Genomic DNA, 11,957 nt, shown 5'->3' with positions numbered 1-11,957 from the left:
ACATTGTGGTTGATGAAATTAGGTAAAACGTGAGAATCTTGAAAATTGAGCAAATCTTAAAATAAAGCAGTGGCAGTGAGACTAAAAAGGGGTTTATCTGAGACACAATCTATATTCTTAAAACATAGAATGCATTCTCTTTTGTAGAACAGAAGTCACATGACTTCTTTAGCTTCTATAGCATTGTTATTTTATATACATATTTAGTTCCATTTGTAAAGCGCCTTCAAATTTCACTTTAAACCAAATGAGTATTTTCTGTTACTTGCGAGCAAAATGTGAAGCAAGTATGTGTGATGGTTGCAAAATCCAACCAAAAAAAAAATCTAAGGCCATCATTATGATAAAATTACAGCTATAGAAAAAACCGGAACACAAAACTTAAAAGATCACAAGGAAATAAATCCATAGCCTTTTGTAAAGCCAACCTTTTCAACTCTCCAGTGTTTCTGAAAACAGCTATTACCAGTTGGAGAACTTTTAACTAAGAAATCAACATTCCTCTGGCTCGTTCAGTGGTCTGTCATCCATCTGTGTTTTCTGTACTTATTAGGGCGTGATAATTCCTTACAAACCTCAAAGCCTGAGCGCATCCTAGTTCTCCTTCATCATAAAGGCATGACCTAGTCCTGATCTTCAAAGGGAGATGTTGAGAATAAAGGGGAATAGTTCTCATTTTTCCATTTTCCTCCCAAATCGGGGTCTATAGTTAACTCTCCAGTGAATCAGTCTGAGGAAAGAAAGAACCCATATGCATTATTGCTTTAATCCACTTATGGGGTTGTTTATCAAGGAAAACACAAAATCAGAATCTTTGTTTTTAGTGAGACCGTTGAGAGAACTTCCTATTTTAAATTCACCCTGTTTGTGAGCATTTCTCCTGGTATGTTTTTTGAAAATTTAATCAACTAAATTCTGAGCTATCTCTCTTAAGCAAGTACCAGCCATTCTGGAGAGAAAGGACCATAGGCAGACAAGAAGGATATGGCAAAGCAACTCTCAAATTAGTTGGACAGCAGAAGCGTCTCATCATATCTTTATGGAGTTAGTGTTTTTAATTCCTTGCTTACACTTGAAGAAACTGATGGTTAGAGAACTTAAATGAATCAAGAAAAGTAATATTTATTCTCGTGTATGTATATTCCTAACAACAGGCTTCTTTCTGTCTTGCTTCCGGAGTAAAAAGGACTCTTCTGTTTTTTAACTGTTTGGGAGTTCAATGTCTTGGTCACACTGTTGCCATTATTTTTAAAGACGTTTATCACTGATCATCAGTATAAGAATCATCATGTATGTTCTTTAAAAATGTGGGATCCTACATTGTTTAATTTACTGGGTCTGTACATCTGAAACATTGTGTCTGGTAATCTGTATTTAGAAAAGTATTTCATCATGCTGATTACACTATATCATGTTGAAAAACACTACCCTTGCTGGAGTGGCAGTGAGGGAATGAGGAAAGGGAAGACAAAGAGAGTCTCCAATATTCTTTCTTCTGTAGGGCTGTCACAATGAGTGAAGAAGCAAGCAGGAAGCATCTCTTCTCCACCTCTGCCCTGAATGGATGGGGTCTGGCCTCTAGAAAGGGGAGCTGTTTTAAAATAGTATCTAACTAGTGCCTTCCCCAAATGCTTCTACATCAAAGTGTCATGTTGCTTAATTTGGTCCTTGTCAACCAACCACAACTACAAAGGCAGTTGCCATTTAAAAGTTATAGTTTTGCTTTTTTTGGGCTTAAGAATAACATATGACTTTGGATAGAGATAAATCAAAAGCTTTCAAAGATAGAGACTGCCAGCTGACAAGATGTTTTCCCTAAGTGATATGGAGACAAAATTCACGTAAGTCTATAACACTCTTTCTAAAAGAGAATTTATGGTGCATTCCCTACTACCTACTTGAGAGTATGTTTCAAAGATCAATGGTGACTTTTTTATAGATATGGCCAGGAAACATATAGTTTTATTTCTTCTATATTATAGTTTAATTGGGAGAAAAATAAAATTTTTAAGTTCATACCAAGAAATGGCCTGAGAGTACAGTCACGGCTTAAGCAGCTTATCTTTACGTAGAAACGACATGACAATCAAAACCACAGTGTACCTAATCTAATATATATCTCACACATCTGCCAGTCAAACTCAATCTTTACTGATAACGCTCTTTTGAAGATAGGCTGTTTTGCCATAAGGTATAGTTCACTAAAAATGTTCTGTTAAAACATAGAATGCTTTAGAGAGATGCTTCTTTTGTTTTAGACACAACTGAGGCTATATATGTACTCCTATGGGTCAAGTATGTTTTTGACTGCATAATATTTGCCCCCAGATATATTCCTTACTGTTAACTGGATAAAAAAGTTATTTCTCAGAAATTATTTTTCCTTTTACTTCCCATTGTAAAGAACCATGAATATCCATAATACAGAAAGCCTGGATTCTGTTATTGCAAATGTATTGGCTTCAAGATAAATTGATTTTCTAAAGTCTCATTTTCAAAACATTTATATACATTCATGTTTACAGTCCTGGGAGTTGTCCACCACTTTTGCTTAACAACCAAGCAGTGATTTCTGAGATCTTATAGCAGTTTCTTATTTAATAGAATATCATTGCATATAAATCATCAAAACCAACAGTAATGGAAATAATGTTAAATATCCAAGGAAGCTTTGAGATTTAAGAATTCTGATAATGTGAGTTACATAAAAGACACATTTGGTCATTCAGATGACCAAAATATATTCTTTAAATATATCTTGTTTTTGTCCATGGTTCTTGGCTCAAGCTCCTAAAATATTTGGTATTCCCTTTCTTAAGAATAATAAAGTTGTCCCTTGTTACCAGATGAAGCGACTTTTGGAAAGCGCTTTGATAACCCAAGAATGGGGATTGATTGCCAGGAGAACCAACCATGTGATTAAAGGGTTGGAATATTCAGTGCCCCCTTCCTACCTCCAGGGGGCTGAGAGGGGCTGGAAATTGAGTTCAATTGCTAATGGTTAATGATCCAATCAGTCCTGTGTGTGTAGCTAAGCCTCCATAAAATCACAAAACAATGGGGTTCAGAGAGCTTCTGGATTGGTGAATTTGTGGAGGTTTGGTTACAGCGGTGCTCCTGGAGAGGACGTGGAAGCCGTGTGCCTTCCATACACCTTGCCTTGTGCATCTCTCCTATCAGTCTATTAATGAGTTATATCCGGGTATAAGAAACTGGTAATCTAGTGAGTAAACAGAGTTCCTGAGTTCTATGACCCACTCTAGCAAAGTAGTTGTACCCAAGGAGGGAGTCTTAGGAGCTTCTGATTTGGAGCCAGTTGATCAGATGTACAGGTAATGACCTGGGCTTGGGATTGGCATCAGACGCATGGGGGTGTGGGAAGTCTAGTAAGACCTGTGAAATCTGACTCTAGGTAGACAGGGTCAAAATCGAGTAGGATTGTAGGACACTCAGTTGGTGTCCAGAGAATTACTCAGTGGGGAGAATCCCCTCCCCCAAGACCAACAGAAATTGGGATCTGCACCCCTTTAAGTACATCCTGTAAGATGTGTTTCAAAGCTGTTTGCAAATGGATGCTAGAAGCAGACAATTTATATAGTGAAAAGCTCTATTCAACGTAAGTCAAATATTGCAGGCTAAAGATATCTGTAAAGTTTTTATCCATTATTTTATATATGAGAGGTATGAATTTCAAAAGAAAACACAGTGATGCCATTTGCTGTGTTTTATTTTGCTATTAGCTTGTTAAACATAACATGCAAATGATTAAAAAGAAACATACACATGACTTAGAGTAAAAAATAATTCTAGAAAAGAAAAGTTTCAATAAGTAACCATATAAATCCTTAATACTAAAAATATCACTTTATGTGTGTGGGGCTTCTTGAATTTGGTCTAATATTTTGCAAAATCATTGGTCTCAAAATTTTACCACCTATTTTTTCAGCTAAACAAACCTGAAAATTGAATTTGAATACTGAGATAATTTGGTTCAAGACACTAAATATCCATATATGGGTAGCCCGTGCTTTTTGGCACATTGAGTTCATATTTAGGAATTATAATGCTGGGCTGACTTCCATGGGCTACTTCCAGTAGAAGACTCTGCACAACTTTTGACAGTAGAGATGTAGAAAACACTAAATTTACAAATAAAGCATAAGTTGATCATCTATGTGTGTGTCTGTGTCTGTGTTCGTGATGAAATAGGCCTGCCTTTCATCTTTTCTTTAAAAAAAAGTGGTAAAATGTTTACAAAACATTTTCCTTAGAATTTATAATTTGTGAAAGCAATAAACAGTGACAAAAAATGAATACTATGAAAACTGACACACACAGACACACAAACGTAACCATGAAATGTTGCTCCAGGATCCACCTCAATAGAATTGGAATTTGTAGATATTAATTAACGGTGATTTCATTTGCTACACGTAGACATTCATACATCTCAGGTGGCAGACTGGTGTGTGTGAGACGGTTGCCATCCAAACGTAAATGCTTGATCTTGGAGTAGGATAATGGTCCCAGGATCTTACAGAAGCTCTTTACTTCGAACTCTGGAAATTAATAGAAAATGTCCATTAGTTTTTTAGTACATGGGCTAGAAGTGATCCCTTAAAAAAAGCTCCAATCCATAATAGTGTCTCCTAGGACTCCTTCTCACTTATTTGATGGATCTTTGAATTTGGAACTGCTACAGAAGTATTTCTGGCTACCAAATGACATAGCAATGTTCAGTAAAGAATGCTTATGGTAGAGGGACACCTGGGTGGCTCAGTTGGTTAAGCTTCTGACTCTTAAGGTTTCTGCTCAGGTCATGATCTCACAGGTTCATGAATTCGAGTCCTGCATCTAGCTCTGTGCTGACAGCATGGAGCCTGCTTGGGATTCTCTATGTCCCTCTCTCTCTTCACCACCCCTGCTCATGCTGTCTCTGTCTCTCTTCAAATAAATAATAAAATTGGGACACCTGGCTCATTCAGTTAAGAGTCTGACTTTTGTTCAGATCAGAGTCTCATGGTTCATGGGTTTGAGCCCCACATCGGGCTCTGGGCTGACAGCTCAGAGCCTGGAACCTGCTTCAGATTCTCTGTCTCCTTCTCTCTCTGCCCTTCCCCTGCTCGTGCACTCTTTCTCTCTCTCTCTCTCTCTCAAAAATGAATATTTTTAGAAATTAAAAATAAATAAAAAATAAAATAAGTTAAGAAAACATGGTAGATCAGGACATTCAGTTGAATGTTTGCAAGAAGAGTACTTATTAATTATCAGTTCTGGATTTAGAAACACTGGATTTTAAAAGCCATTCAATTACTGTGTCATATTATCTGAGCACTCTTTTGAAATGTTTAGTCTAGCTGAGGAAATCTAAAGTTGGTGCTGTTGTGTGACCAACCTCGCCAATATAAGCATCTTTGGGTTTTGCAACTTAAAATAAGGGACTACATGACCTCTGAGGAGTTTTCCAACAACCACTCTTCATGACAATAAGTCAAAACTCCAAAGCCAAAAGCAAATCACAGAATGTCCATGATCAGAGCTCATGTTCTTTTCTTCTGTGGAAGAAAAGCTGCCACAAATGAAAAACTGATTTAGTTTTGAGTGGAAACTGAGGCTGCTCTTAGATTACATGATCTATGTGTGTTCATAGAAAATGCCTATGCCTATTGCTCAAGTCTATTCTGATTAAAGTATCTGGTTCCCTTTGTTGTTATTTTCTTTCATTCTTAAATTCTAGTTAATGACGACTTCAGTGGGGCTTACCACACTGTTCTTTCCACTAAGATGTTATCTTTAAATAATTCATCAGTCAAATTTCAGGAATCTTATGGTAACTACCTCTGAGAAAGCATGGAGCAACGGGAAAAACATGGGTTTAGGCCTATATTAGTTTTCTATCTCTGCCATTTATCATCTGGGTAACTTTGGAACATTTATCTTATCTTATTAGCTATATAATGTATCTATCACACGGTGTTACATAAAGATTGAAGTGATTATGATATGGAAGCAACTTTGCACTCAGTACTAGCACACTAAATGTGCTAAATAGCCCCTGATGTATTTGAATTTTGCCCTCTTTTCCAACTTAGGAAAATCTGTGACTAGATTAAGGTTAAAGTTGCAAGCTTGAAATATGATAAATACTCCTTGACTGCTTATTTCTTAATATTAGAAACACATAAGGAGCTTTTTGTGTCTTAAGAGAATGTGGACAATTACTATACATAATTATCCTGTAGCAAAAAGCTGAACTGCATACATGCAAAATCAAACAAGAACACTTGAAATGGATATACCTAAATGTGAAAGATGAGAAAGGAATAAAAGTAACTAAACACGCATTTTCAAATGACTGTTCTGTGTGGATTCCAGCTCAGCTTGACACTGAGTGACTACTAGCATTTCCTCCAGAGACCACCTTCCTCATCTCCTATATCACCTCTTCCTTCTTGTACTCATACTCATCTTTGTGCTCCCAGATGTTCCTGCATCTGTATGTCTTCCCTTTCTTGTCTCAGAGTATGAGGTAGTTCCACTCACATGGATAGACTCCACCAACCAAATTTAATGGGTTTCTTCAGCCCTTAAATTTCTTAAATCCCATTAGCATTTTGGGATGTCTGAGTATCCTTCCTCCTGACCACCAATGTTTATACCATGGGACCATATATTGCTACAGAATGAGTTTTCCACTGGAAATGACTGTAAGGGTTCAGCTATGATAGCTTTACTCTGTATAATATAACAAGCAAGATTTTCAGGCATAGAAAGGATCTGTGGCATTTCAGAGCTGATGGTCATGGTCTCCTCCTTGAAAACACCCCAACCCTACTAGTAGTTACACAAAATTGTTGCAAAATTACAAAATATCATATCAATAAATCACACTATAATTTTTTGGGTGGAAATGTCAAATCCTTATCCAATATGACAAAAGAACCAACTTTCGTGGTATAAAGATGTTCAATTTCAATAGATTAATTTGCAGGTATGATTGTTTTATAAGTAAATAAAGTTTTCCCACCTGACTTTTTATTTAAACAACTTTGTTCACGAACCATACATTTACTCTTCTACCAGCCTTTGTTAAAGAATAAGGTGAAGTATGGTGAATTTCAATTTCCCACCCGAATCTGTATGGATTTAATTGATAAATGTCCCAGAAGACCTAAAGAATACATAAACAGCCCAAGTGGATCAGGTCAAACTCCTACTCAGAAGATAAATAAAAAATATACAATTACGACAGGAGAAGGAAAGGAGAAAAACTGAGAAAATCAAATGAGGTTAAGTGTTGTGTATAAAATAAGGAGATCTTTCATACTGTTAAAAAATATTCTGAACCTTCATTATATTCCTTAACTCCTTTAAAAATTGTTTCAATGTTTATTTATCTTTGAGAGAGAGAGAGTGGGCGCAAGCAGGGGAGGGGCAGAGAGACAGACACACAGAATCCGAAGCAGGCTCCAGGCTTGGGGCTGTGAGTACAGAGTCTGATGCAAGGCTTGAACTCATGAACCATGAATTATGACCTGAGCCAAAGTCAGACACTTAATCAACTGAGCCACTGAGGTGCCCCTATTCCTTCCCTCCTTAATCTTCCTCACCATCTTCCTAAGAACACTGTGAAGACCAGACACACCATAATACAGATGACAGGGGTAAATGATGGTCAATGACAGCAGAGTAACAAATGGAGCCCCAAGTAAAGATGTCAGAGGAGACCATGAGTATATGTGAACTGCTCTGGAGATAAGCAGGAGGGACATTTGAAAGCCTCTGCTGGCCATCCCTCTTCTGGGCTTCTTTGTTCCTCCCCCAACTAGAACTTGCCAAGAAATAAATGTAGGACAGAAATCTAAATCACGACAGCGACAAATGAAAGCAAATATCAAGAGCTAACACACCAAGATGTATTAGCGCAAAATATCAAATTTGAAGAAATTAGTATGTAAGTTCTGTGAGCTTAATGGTTTCTGATCTGGACACTCCAAAGAAAGGCCAAACATTGGATAAATAACTGAGCTAGAATTCATCTATATTTGAATTAAAGGGATAAATATTTTATTGGCATTTTTATTCATTTTTGTTAATGGAGCCATAGACTATATTGATGCTGCACAGCTCAGGCATGTAAAAACTTGAGGAAACACCAGTCAAGTACAGGCACAGCTTTCTACTTACTTTCGAGTTCATTGACCTCCAGGTAATAGTTTTCAAGGTTCTCATTGACAGTTGGTATGTTTTTAAGCTTATTGTAGGAGAGATCCAGCTCAAGCAGGGATGATACGTTAAAAGAATTCCCAGGTACTCCACTGTCGGCCAGTTCATTATGAGATAAACGTAGATACTGCAGTCCACTAAAACGCTTGAAATATTCATCAGGGATGTTGCTAATCTTATTGTTGTCCAAGTAGAGAGTTAGAAGAGATGCTGGGAGACCAGAAGGCAGTTTGGACATCTGATTGAAGCTCAAGTCAAGGTACTCGAGGGACTTAAGACCTTTAAAAGCAGCCGAAACAGCATCCTCTTTCAGTTGATTGTGTTGAAGGTGGACAAAGGTCAGGTTTACCAGTCCATCGAAGGAGCCAAGCTTCGTTATCTTGTTGTGCGTCAGCTGCAAGTCCACCAGAGATTTGGGGAGTGGGCCCACAGACTCTGTAAGGTTGTTGTAATTTATATGCAGCTTCTTAAGTTGTTTCAGTTTAGAGAAAATTTTTCCTTTTATCTTGGAATTTTCTAGAAGGTTATGATCTAGAATGAGCCACTGCAGATCAGTTACGTTCTCAAAGGCCTTTTCATCAATATGGTCGATCTGGTTATTCCTAAGGTAGAGATACTTGATTCCAGGAGGCACCATTGGCACACTTTTCAATTTCAGCTCATCGCAGTACATGGCTGTTGGATAGCTTTCAGGGCAATTACATTCTGGTGCACAGTTTGGTGATGATCGCCCATAAATCGAAAGAGGGAAATCATAATCATCATAGTAATAACCACTGGCACTACCAGTTAATGCCAGGAGGAGAATAAACACACCTGGATTCATGTTTGGGCAATGCTTTGACTCCTAAACAAAGTGAAACATATTATTTATAAATCAGTATACTTTCAGGAAAAGGATATTGGATTTGCAACGTTAAATGCATTAACAAATGTGTGTTTTATTATTTTATAGTATTTTTAGAGCACCTAATGATGTCTTTTTAATCTGTATTTAACCATCAGGAGGATGTACCCGTTCTTCTGGGTGGGGAGTAGGTTTCAGGTCAGATTACATACACATGCGCCCCCTTCTGGGCGAGCCAGGCCCAACAATCTCTCTAGTCTTTTCCTTAACTAAAATGCCTTCCTGCAATAGGTTTCTGGGTGGTGCCCACTAGCTCCCATGTTAGTACACTGCTTCCGAACATCCTTCAAAACCAGAAAACTGTAAATGAAAAGACAATTGTAAGCTGTACCCTGTACCCTACCATTCACCATCGTTAAAATGTCTCATTAAGAAGACCCTCGCTGGGAACATGGGCAATCTGTGGTTTTGCCTGAAGGAAAGCTATTCTTATCTATGTGTATGTGAGAGGGGGTACATTCCTTTAAAAATGTCTGAGTATTGTTGATTCTGAGGAGAAGGGACAGAATTCGTGGTGGGTGTGTATGTGTGTGTGATTATTATCTTGACTTGTCTTTGACATTCCGTACTTTTAGGCACATTACACAACTGTGTTCTGAAATTAATATTTAGTGTATTCGTTTTAGAAATTAATTTTAATTAATCAGGGAAACGTCACAGATTCAAAAAGTAATTAAGCCTGTAAAGATATCCAACTGGTAGAAAACATCTATTATTTTCCAGTTTTGAATTAAAATTGTCCTTTCTTAATACTTTACCAGTTCTCTACCTTATTCATGCCAAAATTTAGAAAGGCATGGCTCACTTCTCTGGATTTTAATGCTCTCACAGCATGGAAGTGGAAAAGAGGTAGAACTGAGGAAAGTCTGCATTGAAGAGTGGCATTTGGAACCGTGTAGGAAAGGACAAAATTGAGAATATAAATTAAAAATAAGCTGTAACAGTGATCCTCTCCCATGAACATGTTTCTAAGGTGACGTTCAATAAGGTGTATTGTAATTGCTTGGGGAAATAGAGGGTTAGCAGTTTAGGTAAAAAGTTGGACTTTTGTAGAGTGGAGAGTTATGGCTGAGGGGTAACTCTGGGAGGGAAATCATAATGTGTAGCAGGATCCACATTCCACTAGATGTCATAGAATAATATATCTTCTTGTGAGAAATGGTACAAGCTTATGTATCTAGATCAATTGGGATAAGTAAGAATGTTTAGTATCAGAAATGGAGACATCGTTTCTTTGTTTCAACTTGAATTACTTTATTTTAGCAGATAAAACCCTCAAAAAAGCTGTTGGAATCACTCTGATAGCTGACATAATGTAACATGTAGCCAGAGTCTCTGGAAATTATTCCTTAAGTTTACGATAGCATTATTTAATTTAGCTGACAGGGCTTGGCCATGAGAACAATTACACCGTGTTAATGTAATTATAGGATTCTTTTAAGTTACAATGTGTTAATGTTGTAAAGATTTGTCTTGCTTCATTAAGAAGCCTCCACCTTGTTTAAATTGAGTATACACTGAAACAGTCATGGTCACTATGGATAGTAATGAAAAAAAGTGCTTCCATACTTTTTGGCAGAGTAAAAACAAGGGCTCTGAATTCAAAGAGAGTTTGTAACCATATAATGACTCCACTATGAGGCAAAAGCACACTTTGCTTTTTCCCCAGTTTTTTTTCCAAATACCTGTGGCTATGGAGGAAATGCTTTTCTCAAAAAGTAAATCGTCTTTCCCAGAATTTGCTTAAAACATGTTTTTTTAAGACATACATCCAAAGAACAAATCTTTAAAATTAACAAAATAGAAGTAAGTGATTCATACCTAAGTCTTTTAGCTCACATTTTATAACATGTTCCTTGTCAATTGTAACAAATTAGAACAATATATTTATTGCAAAATATTTTGAATGCTAATTGAAATGGACTTTCTTCACCTCAAAATGAGGTTCTAACAGCACTAACATACATCAGTAATTAGCATAAAATAACAAACATTTTAAACGCCAAACTCTTTTATTATGTTCAGTTTTAAATACTGTCTCATTACAATTTTGAAACTTTGTATAACTTCCTTTGCCAAGCAGCACAGAATATACTTTATAAAATTTATCTCAAATCCATAAATCATGGAAAGCATGTTAAGCAAAATGTGAAAGTAAATGCTCAAAACTGTGGATTTGCTGTTGAATAGCAATTGGCAAAGTTTCTCTGGGATCTTTTCTGTTCCTGTTACAATAAACACTGTCCCCAACAGCCGACCTCCCCAGTGCTATAGTTAAAACAGCACTTACCTTACCGTCTTGACACTGCTTTCGTTAATTCTTAAAGCAGATGCACTATGGACAAGAATCCACCAATATATGCTGTGCACTCTGTCAGGACGGAACTGGCTGCCAGATTCTTAGTGATACAAGAGCTGAAGGGGGGGAAACCCAGCCCAGTCACGCCAGTCTCTGCATGGAGTTATGTCATTGTGGGGATCTTGTGGGGTGGTGGCATGTGAGCCTTCTGCTCTCTAACGAAGTGCAGGTGGATGTGGGGAGCAAGGACTGCCCAGCTCATTCCCTATGGAATGGGAGAGAGATTCAAGCTTCACTAGCCCAAATACCATAGCTTTGAACCAAGAACTGAGTCCTGTTGCAAATGAGACATCTCCTGTAGGATCAGTTCTCTTGCAAAGCTAGCTCTTTCTCTCTGGAGCTGTGGGAACAATTAGGTGCTATTCTCTCAACCAACCATCAGGTTCATCTCAAGGTCTCATAAATCATAAACACAACAAATAATTTCAGGAAAATGCAAATGAGTCTTCAGAGTAATTGTATCTT

General features: G+C 37.3%; 1 protein-coding gene across 1 annotated transcript; it reads right to left on the bottom strand.

Moving 5' to 3' along the window:
- Positions 1-3,709: 3,709 nt before the first annotated feature.
- Positions 3,710-11,676, bottom strand: LUM (lumican). Its single transcript, XM_077772236.1, has 3 exons — positions 11,424-11,676; positions 8,188-9,073; positions 3,710-4,559 (listed from the first exon to the last, which is right to left on the bottom strand). The coding sequence occupies exons 2-3, from the start codon at positions 9,050-9,052 to the stop codon at positions 4,405-4,407; spliced, it is 1,020 nt and encodes a 339-aa protein (XP_077628362.1). The 5' UTR covers positions 9,053-9,073; positions 11,424-11,676; the 3' UTR covers positions 3,710-4,404.
- Between the last annotated feature and the right edge of the window lie 281 nt (positions 11,677-11,957).

Source organism: Crocuta crocuta, unplaced genomic scaffold (genome assembly GCF_008692635.1).
Source record: "Crocuta crocuta isolate KB4526 unplaced genomic scaffold, BGI_CrCroc_1.0 scaffold216, whole genome shotgun sequence".
NCBI classification, from domain to species: domain Eukaryota; kingdom Metazoa; phylum Chordata; class Mammalia; order Carnivora; family Hyaenidae; genus Crocuta; species Crocuta crocuta.
Note: the sequence above shows the minus strand (reverse complement) of the source record. Positions and strands in the feature narration are given on the sequence as shown.